Source organism: Thalassophryne amazonica, chromosome 13 (genome assembly GCF_902500255.1).
Source record: "Thalassophryne amazonica chromosome 13, fThaAma1.1, whole genome shotgun sequence".
NCBI lineage: Eukaryota > Metazoa > Chordata > Actinopteri > Batrachoidiformes > Batrachoididae > Thalassophryne > Thalassophryne amazonica.
The window spans coordinates 9767226-9785675 of record NC_047115.1 but is presented as its reverse complement, the minus strand read 5'-3'; the positions used below and the strand labels follow the sequence as shown (position 1 = coordinate 9785675).

At 40.7% G+C, this 18450-nt stretch overlaps 1 protein-coding gene and 1 long non-coding RNA gene across 2 annotated transcripts; one reads left to right on the top strand and one right to left on the bottom strand.

Moving 5' to 3' along the window:
• Positions 1 to 624: 624 nt before the first annotated feature.
• LOC117523015 (pleckstrin homology domain-containing family A member 3-like) lies at positions 625 to 11865 on the bottom strand. The gene is made up of 8 exons (XM_034184435.1): positions 11610 to 11865; positions 6889 to 7005; positions 6658 to 6801; positions 4335 to 4456; positions 3886 to 3990; positions 3722 to 3765; positions 2366 to 2460; positions 625 to 2096 (listed from the first exon to the last, which is right to left on the bottom strand). The coding sequence occupies exons 1-8, from the start codon at positions 11647 to 11649 to the stop codon at positions 1987 to 1989; spliced, it is 777 nt and encodes a 258-aa protein (XP_034040326.1). The 5' UTR covers positions 11650 to 11865; the 3' UTR covers positions 625 to 1986.
• Positions 3001 to 17167, top strand: LOC117523016. Its single transcript, XR_004564383.1, has 3 exons — positions 3001 to 3010; positions 15757 to 15761; positions 16675 to 17167. It is a non-coding gene; the product is annotated as an uncharacterized LOC117523016 (long non-coding RNA).
• The last annotated feature ends 1283 nt before the right edge of the window (positions 17168 to 18450 follow it).

Sequence of the window (18450 nt, the reverse complement as noted above, 5' to 3'; positions counted from 1 at the left end):
CACTTTTGTAACTATTAAAGTCAATGAGAGCTCTGTGTCACTTTATTTAGAGTCTGAAAACCACACATCAGTTAAGGCGTGAAGATCAGCAAGGACAAACAAAAATAAATAAACAGATCAACAGGAATATTATTACCACAAATACTCTGGAATTAATAACAAAAGAAACAAATCTGACAGCAGTAACACAAACTTACTGAAAAAAGAAAAAAAAAAGAGCAAAAGGTTCAAAGGTTGGGAGGGTGATGGTCTAGTGGAAAAGCGTTGGGCTTGAGACCAGAGGATCCTTGGTTCAAATTCCAGCCTGACCAGAAAATCACCGGGTCCTTGCTCCCGGTGTGTAGTGGGCACCTTGTATGGCAGCAGCCTGACATCGGGGTGAATGTGAGGCATTATTGTAAAGCGCTTTGAGCGTCTGATGCAGATGGAAAAGTGCTATGTAAATACAGTCCATTTACCATTTAAATGCTTTCACTCACCTTCAACCACTTATTCCAATTAAGGGTCACAGGGGAGCACCACAGGGCGCGAGGCGGGTTCACCCTGGACAAGACGCCAGTCTGTCACAGACAAACACATTCACACCTACGGACAATTTAAAGTTTCCAGTCCACCTAACCTGCATGTCTTTGGATGTGGGAGGAACCTGGAGCACCCGGAGGGAACATGCAAACTCCATACAGAAAGGCCACAGGTGGGAATCGATCCCATGACCTTCTTGCTGTGAGGCAACAGTGCTAATCACTAATCATTTAAATCTGAATACTTTAAATTCACTCTGATCCATCAAAAATATCAAATACTACACAGAAACTTTGGTCAAGGAAACTTATTCTTTTAAAACGTCTTAAAGTGAAACGTTCCACAAAAGGCAGCTCCAAAATAAACAACAAGTATATATTAAAGGGGAAGAAAAAGAAAGACAACTTCACTTTTCACAGTTTTCACCTACAAAATGTTTACCAGTAAATCATTTTAAAAATCACATTCAAGGATGTTAAACTCTGTAAAGTGCAAAAACAAAAACCAATTAGAATCATCCTTAAAGAAAAGTTTTCTTTTTTTGTGGAAGAAACTGATAATTCAATGTCAGAAAACAGAAATATTCTGCTTCACAAATTGGGAAATATTACTTACTGAGACCTATTACAAATGTTTCTCTTAATAATACAATTAATCTCAGATTGGTCCCTTCTGAGTCAATCATTTGCTGGGAAAAAAAACAAAACTTTTTTTCTGGACTGAATCAATTATTTGATTAACTCGGGGTGGGGGGGGGGACAAAATAAATGTAGAAAACTGTTTTCTGAAGTTTTTATGAAAAAAGTGCCTCATTTCACTGAATTCACAAGATGATAAACTCATTAATTTTGAGATGAGGCACTTTTTTCCCCTCATTACACTTCTATAAGATTAAAATCTGCAGCAATTTTCAGAATCCAGGGTTTTCTTTTAATCCTTTGTTTGCTTGATACAGTATATTTTACCTCACAAACATGCCCCGCCTCCAGGAAGGTACATGTTACACGTGCGCACTTCTCATAAAATCGAAACCAGACTGTTTAATTTGGAGGTGTAACAGTTCAGTGGCTGAACTGCAGCTTGCAGACATTCGTCTCTGCAGCAACGATTCCAAAATGTTTTGAATTTTGACATTGAGGTGACACATGCACACAGGCTGCACATGCACACACTTTGAACATAGGAGGTTTAATAAAACATCAGAAGCAGACATTCGACTGTGCCCACGCTTCTCCTTCATGAATACTTAGAATACGAGCAGCGTGTGGAGAAGACGCGGCCTCGTGGTGGGACGGAGAAACCGGCTGCATCTCCTCTCTGCCGCAAAAACACTTCCAAAGTGCACGTGTTTGGTGATCGGCTGACTTCAGGGTGAAAACGCAGTGACGGTCCTCACAGGAAGTCAGCGTCTCAATGTCACTTTGACAGCGAGCCTCTCCCAATGTGGGGTCGTATGGACGGACTTCAGATCGAGAGGTCGGTGTCTGTGTCAGTGGGCGTGGTCTTGGGGCTGGTACTGCCCGCCCTCTCCTCAGGAATGGTGGAGTCGCCGCCATTGAGACTCAGCAACACACCTGAAACACAATCAGCAGGCGGCTGCTGTAATAATCCAGCAACATTCAGACTGTCAAAGTGAAGACTGCCCCCAAGTGGCACTCTGCGGTATATCATCCACTCAAACTGCAGGAACAATTACTGTTCTCAGCAACCTCTGACCTCGCACATTTACAGTCAGGCTGAAACTGAAGGATTAAACTTTGACTTCTAGTTATATTTCCCCATATTAAGAGAAAGTGAGTGAGAAGATTTAAACAAACACCAACAAAAAGTGGCGAATTCTTACGTTCTGCGTCATAAACAGAGCTGTCAGAGCACGTCCTGTTCCGCCGGTAAGATGACCTCTGACCTCCACACACATACTCCTTATGAACTCCTGACCTGAGAAGGACAAAGGGGGTGGGGTTGAGGAATAAAAGTGTAAGTGACTGTTTCTACTTGTTGAGAATTCTGGGTAATTTCAGTTAGAGATCATACTTAACCAGTTGTTCTCACTGTGTCTTGTATAACAACACTCCCTCTACCCTTGGTGACATGAGATATGGGGTCCCACAGGGGTCTGTCTTAGGCCCCCTGCTTTTCTCCCTTTATATAGCACCCCTTGGGCACATATTGCGTGTTGTAGGATTACCTTTCATTGCTATGCTGCTGATACTCAGTTATACATGCTGATAACTGCTAGTAATCTGATACATATAAAATCCTTAGATGATTACCTTGAGTCAGTGAAAAGCTGGATGTCCAGCAATTACTTACTTTTAAACTCAGACAAAAGAAATGATCATCATTGGCATAAGTTTGTTCAATTAACGTTTAACCTAGGCTCATGTGTCATACATCACACTGACAAAGTGAAGAACCTTGGGGTGATTTTTGACCCCACGTTGTCCTTTTACAACAGAGATATTACGAGGACTGCTTTCTTCCATCTGTGAAACATAGCAAAGATTCATCCCATCCCATCTATGGCTGATGCTGAGACCTTGATCCATACATATATTTCCTCTAGATTGGACTACTGCAATGCTCTATTTTCTGGTTTACCGCAGTCCAGCATTAGGGGGTCTCCAATTGGTTCAAAATGTTGCTGCCAGACTCTTGACAGGAAGTAGAAAGTTCAATCACATTACATCTATTTTGGCATCTCTTCACTGGCTTCCTGTCTTTGTGAGGTTGGATTTTAAGGTTCTACTAATAACATCCTTATAATGACAACGCTATGCTGGCCTGATGGCTGTGTCCCTCGCCAATCGCCATCAGCATGGACCTTGAAGGGATGCATGATTGCTGCAAATTTGATGAACCCATCTGAAATCATTGGAAACACACACACACACACACACACACACACACACACACACACACACACAAGTTTTGGATCTGTGACCTTCAGTATTTGGTCATGGTCACTCATCACCAAACCTGACCAAGACCTTCAAGGGATGCATCTCTGCTGCAAATTTGGTGAAGCTGTTCCAAATCTATGAAAAGTTATAGGACGTACAATGTTTTGGAAGGACGGACAGACAGCATTTCTATGTGGGGGGACAAAAATAGAACAGTTTGAATATGTGTAATGTTGATTCTCTGTGTGTGTATGTATGTGTACACACACAACAGTCTCGTGTGTGGATAAACTCACCTGTCGTAAGTGTATGTTCCAGGATGACTAATTGACCTTTTCATCTGCGTGGAGGTACAAAAAAAACAGCAAAATGCCTTTTCAAAAGACTGTGTTGAAAGGTTCATCTTCAGGAAAGTTCCTTTGTGGGTTTTTTGTTTATATTTTTAACTTGCGTGACCTACCCTCTCTGGAGGTCGGAGGTCAGGGGTCAAGCTGTGGTTGGCCAGGGTCATACACTCCTCCAGAGTCCTGATGAAGGTTGCGCACGTGGCGCTGAGGAGGGAGGCCTGGAGAAAGAAGAGTTGCCATCTGTAGCTGACCGTTCCAAAAAACGTTGCCCACAAACTATAAAAAAAAAAAAAAAAAAAAAAAAAACCTCCAAAAATGATCTGCAACAGTAAATCTGAATTATGTTGAAAATGTTTCAGATCTGCACATTTATGACTTCTATGAATATGACATTTTTTGAGTATTAACAGATGTTGTTAGTTTCTTTATGTGCTGTGTTTGTGGGTGTTGAGGGTCATAAAGTTGCCACGGTGACATGTGACATCACATTTCTGTCATCTTGTCGTAAAGTAATTAGAAAATAAAAGCAGAGACTGAAACGTGAAAACCTGAACACGAATACCTCAGAGGTGGGCGTGGTCTGTGTGTCGGTGCTGTGCTGTGATTGGATGGTCTGGACCTGCTGGGTCAGGAGGTCACAGTAGAGACGCAGTTCAGACATTTTTGTCTTCAGACACTCAGGAGCTGGATGGAGACGTGAGAGTACAATTAGACACTGAAAAATACAAAATCCCACATGAGTGAATGCTGTGTTTTTACTCTGATGATTAAAGGCACAAACGGTTCAGGTAAAACTGAGGACACAGACCCAAACAGGTTTGAATCTGTTACAATTTCAACATTTGAGACAAACAAGATAACCACCGGTGGTATTCATCAGTTTCAAGTCATTTCTCAAGAACAAAAAAAGTCCATTTGTAAGTAATTAGTTGTTCAGATTTGCTCTTTATCGTCACCCGCCTGTTCTTTTTTCTGGGTCACTGCATCAATATTTGACAAGTTTTACACTGGATGCAAATTCAGATGCAACTCCTGTTTCTTCTTACATGGAGAAACCTGCTCACTGCGCCTGGTCTTTCTGCAGTCCACAGAAAAAGGAAACAGGCACAAAACAAACAAAACATGTTTCTTTTATTTATCTTAAAGACTATCTGGCTGTTAAAATAGTTAGTTGTATTTTGAAAACTGAACACAATGTAAACTTCAATATTCAAACCCGGGTCACAGATGAATCTCGAATTCAGCTGGATGTCAGCCGTAATGCCAGAGCTTTGGTGAATGGTGCTTCCCCTAAATCACAGTTTCTTTGACACATCTTTTGGGGAGAAAAATGTAAAAAAAATGAAGGAAATTACGACAATATTTAAAAGACTTGTCTCATATTGTCTGACGTGTCGTACAACAACTCAGCATCAAAGTATTGGTGACTGTAAGACTATCCGCGCACACACGGTCACTGAAGGACCTTACTGCTACCTAGACTTCTTGTTTCAGTGCATTTAAGTCTGCATTTATCAGCAGATGACGTCACTCAGAGCAAAGGCAATAACAGCACAATGGCAAATCGACAAGAGTGAAACAACGTTGCAACATCAGATCATGAAACTACCGACCATCCATTCAGCTCAATCTGCTAAGCAGATGCTTGGAAAAAGTCAGTAATACAGTACTCATTTTCCAGTGCGATGGACTTTTTATCAGCTCAAAACTATGCATGTGCATTGAATGTGCTGCTTGGTTCAGAGTGCTGTGTGCAGAGAGGAGATGACAGACACTTCACCCTCAACTCTCAATTTTTTTTTTTTTTTTTAGAGTTTGTCAGATTTTGGCAGGGCTGGTTTAAAAAATCTACTTTTTTCTATAAAGTCATGATTTTTGATTTTTTTTTTTTTTCAATTTAAATATACTTTTTCATTTTTATTTAGTTCACTATTCTAAATGAGACTATACAAATAATATACTTAGTTATACTCTTTAGTGACATGTTAAAACATAAAGGTGCACATACAACATGTACATGTACCATTAAATAACGATTTCGTATTTCTTTGATGTTCTAAATAAAACAAAAAAAATCATTTTTGATGATTTTTTTAGAGCAATTTAAATCATGATTTAAATCAACTGATTTAAAAATCATACAAGCTCTGGATTTTGGATCCAGATGTAGGCGGAGTCTGCTCTCCGTACCGGAAGATGGCGCAGTTTTAACCCGGCTGCCTGAACATGCAGCTGACTGCATTGATGACGGACACTTATGAGCGTGCACGAAACTGGCTCTAGTGCAGGTTTTTAACAGGATGCGTTCATGACTGATCAATGTGCACCGGCACATGCACAACCCGTCTTCACTGTTTCACATTTACTGTACTGATGACAGACACTTCTGGATTTTATAGATGTACATTAATACAACAAAGAAAACAAATTTGGCTGCAAATGACTGAAAACTAATGGAAATAAAAGATTTTTCAGTCGAGTAAAAATTATTTAATGTATGATTGTGATTGCTTTGCAGAATTCAACAACTACTGACATGAATTCATGTGGGAAATAATCCAACAAGGGTTTTTTTTCCCCTTTTTTTTGGATGTTCATATCAAATTTCAACACAGTCCTATAAAAATAAATAAGTAAAATAAGACATGCACAGGCAAGGGTCACAAAAACACTGAAATTTGGTGTCAAGGGCCAAATTTCAAAGAAGAAGAAAAAGCATTTGGAACATAGATTTTGAATTGTGTATGGTTCCATGAATCCAATAGATGCTTTTTCATAATCCCCCCAAAGAAAGTAAACTCAGATGTGCTTAATTCTGGACTCGTTGACACAGAATAACCGGTTGCTTACTGGTAAAAGTTATTTCCTTATGAACACATGAATACCTCTGTGTTTGTCCAGTGTTCCAGCTTTGGACGACCCTAAAGCCACCAGCCACCGCTGTCTCTCCGCCGCGTTCACAGCCCGCACGTAAAAATGCTGCTCGCCAGGAATGATCAGCTCCAGGCGTGTCAGATCCGTCGGATGGACTGAACAATCAAATGTTGACATGAGTCAGTGCACAAGTTCAGCCTGATGGCAAACACGATCAACAATGGTGTAACGCTGCAAGGAACCTTTAATGTCGCACACGGACATCTTGATGGATCCTTTGCTGCCTTTCCCAACATCGTCCTCGCTGTCGTAGTACGAGATGACGCCGTTCTCTAAGACGAACCAGCGCGGCTGCCAGCCTGAGGACACAAAACTCAAAACAGCTGACACTTCCTTCCTTCAAACAGTGATGAAGTTGTACACTTTGATTTTGTGTACATTTACACATCAACACAATAATGTGTCAAAGTGCTGAACTGAGCACTGGGAGCAAATGAGGGTTCAGAGACTTGCTCCAACACACATCAAATCAAATCAATTTTATTTATATAGCGCCAAATCACAACAAACAGTTGCCCCAAGGCGCTTTATATTGTAAGGCAAGGCCATACAATAATTACAGAAAAACCCCAACGGTCAAAACGACCCCCTGTGAGCAAGCACTTGGCAACAGTGGGAAGGAAAAACTCCCTTTTAACAGGAAGAAACCTCCAGCAGAACCAGGCTCAGGGAGGGGCAGTCTTCTGCTGGGACTGGTTGGAGCTGAGGGAGAGAACCAGGAAAAAGACATGCTGTGGAGGGGAGCAGAGATCAATCACTAATGATTAAATGCAGAGTGGTGCATACAGAGCAAAAAGAGAAAGAAACACTCAGTGCATCATGGGAACCCCCCAGCAGTCTAACTCTATAGCAGCATAACTAAGGGATGGTTCAGGGTCACCTGATCCAGCCCTAACTATAAGCTTTAGCAAAAAGGAAAGTTTTAAGCCTAATCTTAAAAGTAGAGAGGGTGTCTGTCTCCCTGATCTGAATTGGGAGCTGGTTCCACAGGAGAGGAGCCTGAAAGCTGAAGGCTCTGCCTCCCATTCTACTCTTACAAACCCTAGGAACTACAAGTAAGCCTGCAGTCTGAGAGCGAAGCGCTCTATTGGGGTGATATGGTACTATGAGGTTCCTAAGATAAGATGGGACCTGATTATTCAAAACCTTATAAGTAAGAAGAAGAATTTTAAATTCTATTCTAGAATTAACAGGAAGCCAATGAAGAGAGGCCAATATGGGTGAGATATGCTCTCTCCTTCTAGTCCCTGTCAGTACTCTAGCTGCAGCATTTTGAATTAACTGAAGGCTTTTCAGGGAACTTTTAGGACAACCTGATAATAATGAATTACAATAGCCCAGCCTAGAGGAAATAAATGCATGAATTAGTTTTTCAGCATCACTCTGAGACAATACCTTTCTAATTTTAGAGATATTGCGCAAATGCAAAAAAGCAGTCCTACATATTTGTTTAATATGCGCATTGAATGACATATCCTGATCAAAAATGACTCCAAGATTTCTCACAGTATTACTAGAGGTCAGAGTAATGCCATCCAGAGTAACATCAGCACACAGGAATGACAGGGACTCGACCTTCTAACCCTCTACTAAATGAAACTGTGTCGTCAAACCCCAAATGAGAAAACTGATCCACGAACAAAACTATTAAAATGGGCCAGAATTGTGTTAGCAGTATGTCCAAATACTTTTGGACCACCTGCACTCTGAACTCATGTTTACTTTTGTGCTTTCAATTCTGTACAATCAAATAAAATAAAAGGTTGCAAATGCCCAAAGTGTGCTGAATTACAGCAGATGTGGAGAACATGCAAAAAATTTAATGTGGAGTTTGCAAATTGTTAAACTTTTCTCCCGAATTCTACAACCCCAATTTCATTGAAGTTGGGACATTGTGTAAAATGTAAATAAAACAGAATACAATGGTTTGCAAATCCTCTTCAACCTATATTCAGTTGAATACACCACAAAGACAAGATATTGAATGTTCAAACTGTTAAACTTTATTGGTTTGTACAAATATTTGCTCATTTTGAAATGGATGCCTGCAACACGTTTCAAAAAGCTGGGACAGTGGGATGTTTACCACTGTGTTACATCACCTTTCCTTCTAACAACACTGTAATTGTGCTTCATTTCTTGTTGCAGAAACCCTGAAGTTTATTTTGATAAAGCAAGCACCAGGAAAAAATGCCAAGACGAACCATACAACAACAGAAAAAAATGATTTTTATGACAAATTACACAGTAAATCAGGAGAACTATCAGGAAATGATTTGGGAATTCTATTTGCCTGAGCTGCATACTTGGGCCTGTAGGAGAAACAACATGATCCAGATGAGAACCCATTGGTTCCAGCAAATCCAGCTAGGGAAACAAGGCCTTCTCTGAAACAACACTTTGAAGGCTGATTCATCTCTCTCTACAACGACACTGAGTGGCCACCGTATTCCCCTGACCTTACTCCTCCAGACTTCTTCTTGTAGGTGTATCTCAAGGACAGGATCTATGGAAACCCTAGACCTCAGGCTCTTGCTCAGCTGAAGGAAAACATCCACTGAGAAATTCAGAACATTCCTCAGGAAACATTTCCCAAAGTGATGGAGAACATGACAACGTGTTTGCAGGCAGTAATCGGGCAACATGGAGCCTACGTCCAACATGTCTGAAAGAAAACGACACCTAATAACAAAATGTCAATTTTGGTGGCAATTTTGACATTAGTACAACAAACTCCAACCTTTCAGCTTTCCATCCAGACATATATCTAAAAAAAATACATGTTATGACCATCTTCTTTGCAGATGAAAAGTTGTGTGTGTGTGTATATATATATATATAGCCTGTATTTACATTCTCTCTCTCTCACACCCACAGGCACATGAGCATAATCCATGCAAATATAGTCATGAAAGCCAAATGTCACAATCAAGTCTGTAAGTACATTTACTTGAGTACTGTACTTAAATACAAACCTGAGTTACTTTATATTCAAAATTACTTCCATATTTATCAACTGCAATATTAAAACCACCAAATCATTAATGTCTCATATCAAATAATTCAATATTCCAAAATGAGCCAGACTGTATAATGAACATTTTTACAGTTTGGCACTAAAAGCATAATTTGATGTTGATACTTTTCATGTACTTCTTCTACTTTCAGAGCATATCAGGAGTAACTGGTGTCGCAGAACAAAGGGTCCACCCCTAAAAAATTGGTCCGCCCTGCCTCCACTGCGCATGTGTCATATCAGAGCTCAGCCACTCATCTATGACAGAGTCTCTTCACCCAAAGCGATCAAATGGATTAATGGGATTATTAACCATCAGATGACAAGTTAAAACCTCTTAAATCATTTTCAAGTCAGTTTTAAGCGAGGCAATACTCCGTGACACTTTGAAATGACCTACACACAGTGAACGCATCCTCTACTGATCACCACTGCTCAGGCAGTGGTCTCTCTCAGCTGAGCCGAACCACTATTAAGATTTTTAATATTCTGTGCACATCCATGCTCTGGCCTCATCACCAAGAGGCAATCACTTCACTTAAAGTAGTCCCACAGAAATGAATACCTGCACTGCAAAACAACACATGATTTGCTGATGTATTAATTTGACAATGTTTGAAGGCACACGAATGGCAAAAATGTAAATTAAATCATGATTACTTACTCTCTCATTGATGCATGCGTGTGGCTTTGTGCCATGTTGGATGTCTTCTTGTTTACATCCGGGAAACCTTGAAAGTAGTCCCACAAGCCCATATTACAGCAGTGACTTGGCACAGTCAGAAGCTGCGGACAGTGTGACCCCTCGCTCACACTGCCTCCGGTGTTACTGTTGCGGGGTACAGATGCAGGACCCGCAGAGACTCCAAGTCATTAAAAAGATACAAAACTATCTCAGTGGCCATGGAGCTCTGCGGCTGCGGTTACCGAGACCCTGCAGCGCTGCAGATTTTCCCGTAAGACGTCTACCCTTGCGGGCTGCCGGAGCGCTCTGCATCAAAACAGCGACCATAGTCCCTGGGCCTGTTGCCAAAGTTGGCCGCAACTCCATACAGCAGACAGGGAGGCGGTGCCAGAGTTGGCCGCAGCTCCGCACAGCAGACTTGGGGCTGTGAGAGTGGCCCGCTGCAGCGTTTACTGAGCCCGCAGACTCGGTAAGCACATCGGAGGCAGTGAGAGCAAGGCCTGATCGTGTAGCTGCGGTACTCTGATTGCTTCCTCGTCTTTTATTATGAAATAATGCTGAATTTATTTGGAAAAGACTGTTGTATAAAAGCTTCAGATATCTGTTGCTGAGATAGATAATGACTCGAGTGCAGTTTGAAGCAGAAACGAGGTGATAATCTGTGAACCGCGGCTGATGACGCATGCGCAGTGAAGGCAGGATGGACCAATTTTTAGGGGGGACCGTTTGGTCGGTGACACTGGACCCACTCCTGGAAGTCACATAACCTGCATGTTTTCTATGTGTACCTACTGCAGCCAGCTGATTTCCTCGCTGTTGATTGGCTGAGCACACCTGACTTAATTAGTGGGCGGACCAGACATACTTTGGGTAAACATGCAGAGCAGGTGACTCCTGTTCTGCATAAATAAACAGTATTAAAATATTCTGAGTAATTTGCTCTTAATGGACAAATCATTTACTTGGTTTTTGGTGGGCTGTTCGGTCAAAACATCTACAGATTTAGATCACAGTTATCGGCACTGTGCCTAATGCTTTTATTTGTTTATTGACATGAATTTACCGAGTCTGAATCAAAATGTCACCAAGTCACAGCTGTACTGAACTGTGGTGCTAAAAGCTAACCTACCTGAAAGCCATCAAACCAAACAAAAAAGTCTGCAACAGCCAGCAGACTGCCCAGAAGAAAGAAAAACACTTACCCGTCATATAATTTGTCCATTTGTAGAGAATTCCCTCCATCACTTCAAGTTAGCGTGCTAATACAGCGGCTAACTTAGCCAGCAGGCTAGTTAGCGTTAGCTGCAGCTTGAACGTTCAGCGAACAGCGGATTAGAAATCAGATCCTCAGCATAATGGAAGTGTTCCTCGTTAGAGTCAAGTGTCTGAAACCTGCCGGTCAGCAGCAGGATGGCGACATGATGGTTTGTTTCAGCAGCAATGCTGAAAAATTAATGACGTCATCACAGCAGCAGCGCGACTTTAAGTACGGAAACCTGCTGCAGCCAAAAAAATGCAAAAATAACAGTTGTAAATATTGTCCACCTGTGGGAAAAACTACTTAAACTGTCAACTTAGTTTGAAGTGAAGCTCGATATTATTTCACCTTCACATTCCTGCAGGACCTTTTCTCCACTGTACCATTTTAATCAAGTTATGTAATTAAAATAATTTTCTAATATGCTCAACCAGCAATAAAATTTTTAAAATAATTTTTCCAGCCTGAAATTCCATTTTCAGCCCAAGTTTAATTTTCAAATTTAAGTAAATGGTAATGCAGGCACTAATGGTAGGTTGGTTAAGTATGACATCAGTTAGGATGTGATGACTGCGTTGATAGAATTTCCCAGCCCAATGGAAAACTGACCTTTGATCCCAGTTGCACGAATTTCATCCAAGTGATTGACAGCAGGCTGAATTCAGAATTCAGTCACACCTGTGTGCACACATTTAGTCCAAACCAGGTTGAATTTTTTCCCCTCCATTTTATTTGCTGAAATGAACCATTTTAAGGGCACTTCCTGGTTTGACCTTCACCAATTTGACCAAATTTGGCCTCACTTGCGCAAGTCAGGAACTCTCACACCTGTGCACCAAGTTGACCTGGACAATTCAGGAACCCATCAACATCAATACCAAGTTTGGTACAAATTTGAGCAGAGGGTGATGAAATGTTTGACCTGTGACCCCAATGACCTTGACCTCTGCCATGGTTAATTCAGACTTGACCTGCAGCAACAAATCTGTGGAAACTGACTAAACAGAGGCCGGGTCATAAAAACACAAACAAATGACGTGTGTTTTGTTGTAAATCGGCTTCTTGTTTGGGATTAATACTTTTCCAGCCATCCTGTACAGAATTCCACACACACACGTTCATGTTTTCTTAATTCTCTTTATTGCATTAGAACATACATTTCTCATATATCTATATATATATATACACATTATTTTTTATAAATGTGAATTTGTACACTACAATCTTTTATTGTAACATGTTAGAAAATACTTGAAACGCTCCAAAAACATAGCACTAAAAACAGTTACCAAACAATGATCAGTACATTTCCTAGTTTCATGGTTTATTTTGGCCACCGAGAACAAAGGAACTACAACCCCTGGCAAAAATTATGGAATCACCAGCCTCGGAGGATGTTCATTCAGTTGTTTAATTTTGTAGAAAAAAAGCAGATCACAGACATGACACAAAACTAAAGTCATTTCAAATGGCAACTTTCTGGCTTTAAGAAACACTATAAGAAATCAGGAAAAAAATTGTGGCAGTCAGTAACGGTTACTTTTTTAGACCAAGCAGAGGGAAAAAAATATGGACTCACTCAATTCTGAGGAAAAAATTATGGAATCATGAAAAACAAAAGAACGCTCCAACACATCACTAGTATTTTGTTGCACCACCTCTGGCTTTTATAACAGCTTGCAGTCTCTGAGGCATGGACTTAATGAGTGACAAACAGTACTCTTCATCAATCTGGCTCCAACTTTCTCTGATTGCTGTTGCCAGATCAGCTTTGCAGGTTGGAGCCTTGTCATGGACCATTTTCTTCAACTTCCACCAAACATTTTCAATTGGATTAAGATCCGGACTATTTGCAGGCCATGACATTGACCCTATGTGTCTTTTTGCAAGGAATGTTTTCACAGTTTTTGCTCTATGGCAAGATGCATTATCATCTTGAAAAATGATATCATCCCCAAACATCCTTTCAATTGATGGGATAAGAAAAGTGTCCAAAATATCAACGTAAACTTGTGCATTTATTGATGATGTAATGACAGCCATCTCCCCAGTGCCTTTACCTGACATGCAGCCCCATATCATCAATGACTGTGGAAATTTACATGTTCTCTTCAGGCAGTCATCTTTATAAATCTCATTGGAACAGCACCAAACAAAAGTTCCAGCATCATCACCTTGCCCAATGCAGAATCGAGATTCATCACTGAATATGACTTTCATCCAGTCATCCACAGTCCACGATTGCTTTTCCTTAGCCCACTGTAACCTTGTTTTTTTCTGTTTAGGTGTTAATGATGGCTTTCGTTTAGCTTTTCTGTATGTAAATCCCATTTCCTTTAGGCGGTTTCTTACAGGTCGGTCACAGACATTGACTCCAGTTTCCTCCCATTCGTTCCTCATTTGTTTTGTTGTGCATTTTCGATTTTTGAGACATATTGCTTTAAGTTTTCTGTCTTGATGCTTTGATGTCTTCCTTGGTCTACCAGTATGTTTGCCTTTAACAACCTTCCCATGTTATTTGTATTTGGTCCAGAGTTTAGACACAGCTGACTGTGAACAACCAACATCTTTTACGATATTGCGTGATGATTTACCCTCTTTTAAGAGTTTGATAATCCTCTCCTTTGTTTCAATTGACATCTCTCGTGTTGGAGCCATGATTCATGTCAGTCCACTTGGTGCAACAGCTCTGCAAGGTGTGATCACTCCTTTTTAGATGCAGACTAATGAGCAGATCTGATTTGATGCAGGTGTTAGTTTTGGGGATGAAAATTTACAGGGTGATTCCATAATTTATTCCTCAGAATTGAGTGAGTCCATATTTTTTCCCTCTGCTTGGTCTAAAAAAGTAACCATTACTGACTGCCACAATTATTTTTCCTGATTTCTTATAGTGTTTCTTAAAGCCAGAAAGTTGCCATTTGAAATGACTTTAGTTTTGTGTCACGTCTGTGATCTGTTTTTTTTTCTACAAAATTAAACAACTGAATGAACATCCTCCGAGGCCGGTGATTCCATAATTTTTGCCAGGGGTTGTAGATGGCGAGTGTGAACGCGCCGACCAGGCAGAGAGGAAAACGGCTGTGATAGTCAGAGTGGGAGTAAAGGGCACACAGGACTGTGGTAAGCTGGGATCTATGACGACAAGGAGGGGGAGGTGGGGTGAGTTATCACCTGACACAGAAACATGGAAACAGGTGATGGGGAAACCGGGGTACAGTATAACAGTCTGACGTACAAAGACACAGCGAGGCTAACGGCACGCTTTAAAAACTAGGTTACAGACAACAGGCACTGACCGGGGGGGGTAGCGATGAGCAGGTGGAGGGGGAGTTGAGGATAAATCCAAGGAAGAGACACGAGGCAGAGAGGAAGTTATTCCTGCTCATACGTGAGCAGTTTAAAACGCCGCTGTTACTCTCAAAACTAAGATGATCTTTAAAAAAAAAATTTTTTTAATTCAGCGGCACTGCCCGACAGCGTCTACTCATTGGAACATTTTCTGTCCCGTCTCTTTAATAGTTTCAAGGAATTTGTCCTTTGTACCGACTTTGTAACTTTTGTAGCTTTTGAAAATAAGAAGTTTTAATCCAGTAAAATTCTTGTGTGTATTTTAACTTCAAACCTCAACACATTTATCCACCAAATCGTTTTAGCGGGATGTGAAATGCCGGTGCATTTTTTTTTGTTGTTTTTGTAAAAGCACCAAATTTTACACAAACACTGTTTGATATACAATAACAAAAAATGATATGCTGAGGACTTTTTTTTTTTATATCACTGCAATTGTAATCACAATTACACTGATTAATTTTTTGTAATGAGCTTAGTGCATACATACACAATAAAAATGTATTTAATCTAATTATAAATAATTTAATAAACAAAATATAATTTAAAAATAAGTAACTTGGTGCAAAATTTGGTACTTTTACCTTAAATCAAATTGACATTTTACATGCAACTGTCCTGCTATTTCTTACAGGCTGCTCACATCATTTTCATAAATATCATTTTCAAATAATTTCAGTGTGATTTGCCATCACTGGCTCCACGCCAATTTCCTCAAACAAGCAAATCATTCACTCAAGTTTGTGTCAGTACACTTTGAGATGTGACCAAATGGAGGCGGAGCTTTTAAAAAGCTCTCTCCCCCAGAATACAAACTTCCCAAAAATCAAGACTTTTTAGCACAAATTCATTGCATTCAAGTAACTTTGTCTGGTTTAGTTAGCAGATGTCATCAGTTATCATGATGATTAGCGACAAAGTGGTCATACCTTTATGCTTTAAGCTGACCCTTGAGAGGGTCAGCTTAACCCTCTCAAGGGTTAATTAACCATACAGATTCTTTGTGTGAGGCTGCACGAACCTCGTTAGCTTTCCAGGGATTTTATCCTCTATTCCACATGCACACAAAACCCTGTGACCAAAAAACATTTGTTTACACACACATACACACACTGAACACACCAGAACTGCTCATCTGCAGGCACGTTTTGGGTGTCTTCAAGTTAATTATAGCAGAACTAAAACCCAAATGCACACACCCGTCTGTCACTGGAACCACAATCACTGTTTCACACCTCAATCATAAAAATAATTAAATACTAATGTTTGCTTCACGTCGCACATCCCGCGGGACGTACGGCGTGAAGCAAACATTAGTATTTAATGATTTCTTTTTTTGGGGGGGGGGGGGGGTATTTCAAATTAATTTCAGTGTCAGTGAAAATCTAACTGCAGAAAAGCAAGTACAGAAAAAAAAATTTCAGTGCAAAAATAGAAACGTTTACATTTAAGACAACTCTCCTCGCTCTCCCTCCCCATCAGCATTGCGTTTTTTTTGGGGGGGGGGGGGGGTTTCTAAGGCAGTATCACAGCGCAGTCCACAAAGAATCCCGCTGGGCGGCCCAGAACCTTACACCCGCCTCACACGGGCGTCCTGTCCTCTAAAGAAGAAACCACCAGGAGAATTCTAAAAAAAAAAAAAAAAAAAAAAATTAAAGTTTAAAATCTCATTCATGTCTAATTTCTTGCCGTGTGTTGTAGCTCAGCGGGCTAAGGCACGTACTGAGTTTTTGCAACATCAGTGGTCTGAATCCGGCTGACGTTGACCTACGACACTTCGCTGTGCTTATGTTTTGAAAATCGGTATCGTGCCATCGGTGTTACAGTAAGCTTTCTTGATATACGGATGCACATTCCTGAAACATCCAGCAGGTGGCAGCACACCACTCAAGGTTTTTCCTTTTCATGTGGACTCTGGAAGGTGTACCAGCTTTTGAAATGGTGCTGAGCAGTATTTCAAGTTTTCCTTCAGTAATTTGCAGAGAAGTATGTCCTGGTATCATCCACCATTAAACATTCTGCCCATCATTTAATTCCAGTTTTATTTTCCCGTTCTATTGAAAATTTCATCTCATATTTGACGATATAGCGGGCAGTGTATTTCTCCCTGTAGGTGCTAGCTTAATTTGTTAGGTGGTGTGAGTCCGCTACTCCAGCCGGTGGCAGACACGTCTACGGGTTATTATGTGACAGATTTATTGATTGGCGAGGGCACAGCGGAGTGTCAGTGTCATCAACAGTGGTTACTGGACATGGGAGGAATCTCCTCTATAGTTTACGGTTCACAAAGTGTTACCTGCACGCTGACTGCTTCTTGAGATACCCAATAACATGCCGATGTAGGACTCTGGGCAGGATCTGGCAGGAAAATCCGCCTGGAATTTGAAAAGCAGAATTCTGACTGCAAATAAGAATTGAAATAAGGGGGAACGCTCGGACAGCTGATGCCTTTTTTCCCCACTCTTTCTCTTAAAGTTTAGTTGTGATGAAAGTGGCTCATCAAGGCTATTAACGATGAGACAGTAATCTATTACCGGTAAGCGAACCGGAGCGTTTACGGAGCAGCATTCCGGAAGCTGCTCACATATCTGACTGGATGATGGAATGTATGCAGTCTATAGTACAGTAGCATCAACACAATGGTCCAAGAGACAGATAAAGAGAAGATATCATACAGATGGTCCAATACAGTTATAGTACAACATCTATACATCAACTATACATTGTGCGTTTTTTTTCCTTTGTTATGTTACTAAGGGATTTCAGGGGTCAGATTTGGTCACCATTACATCACTGCTGTAAGACGGGGAGGTGGAAGTCATGGGGCAAGCAGTGCAGAGCCACAGATAAAAATAAACAGTTTCGTCAAAAATTGCCACGTTTGTCCTACAAAGTGTAACCACGGGTTAAGGCGTCATCTGTGAATGGTGCGCGCTTTGCATTCTGGGTGATGGCCATGAACAACCGTTCGTGAACATCCGCTGCAGAATGTTTTATTAGAATACTGAATTGGTGCATTTACATTTTTTGATTTTGTTACGCCTCTACTGTTTTTTTTTTTTGTTTTTGTTTTTTTTTTTGGGGGGGGGGGGGGGCAACCTGAACTGAAACCCTAGAATATTGCAAAACAGAGCGTCACCATCAAGCTGTTTAATTATCCAAGAATAAGATTCTTCTCCAGTTTTGTTACTCTGGGTCACTCAGTAACAGTTCGAGGTATGGAAGATCTGAGCAGGAACAATCTAATCTTCCTAAAATCTGCATTTTTCATCTTCCTTATTCCACCAACTGACAGAGTGTCAACAAGTCATTAAAGGGACACTGTTTAGTCTTCAAGCATATACCTGCTTCATGGCAATGTTTTCCTTTTTTCATGAATCAGAGAATTTTATAGAAAGAACGTTCATGAGTACATGAACTTTATCCTCTTGCTG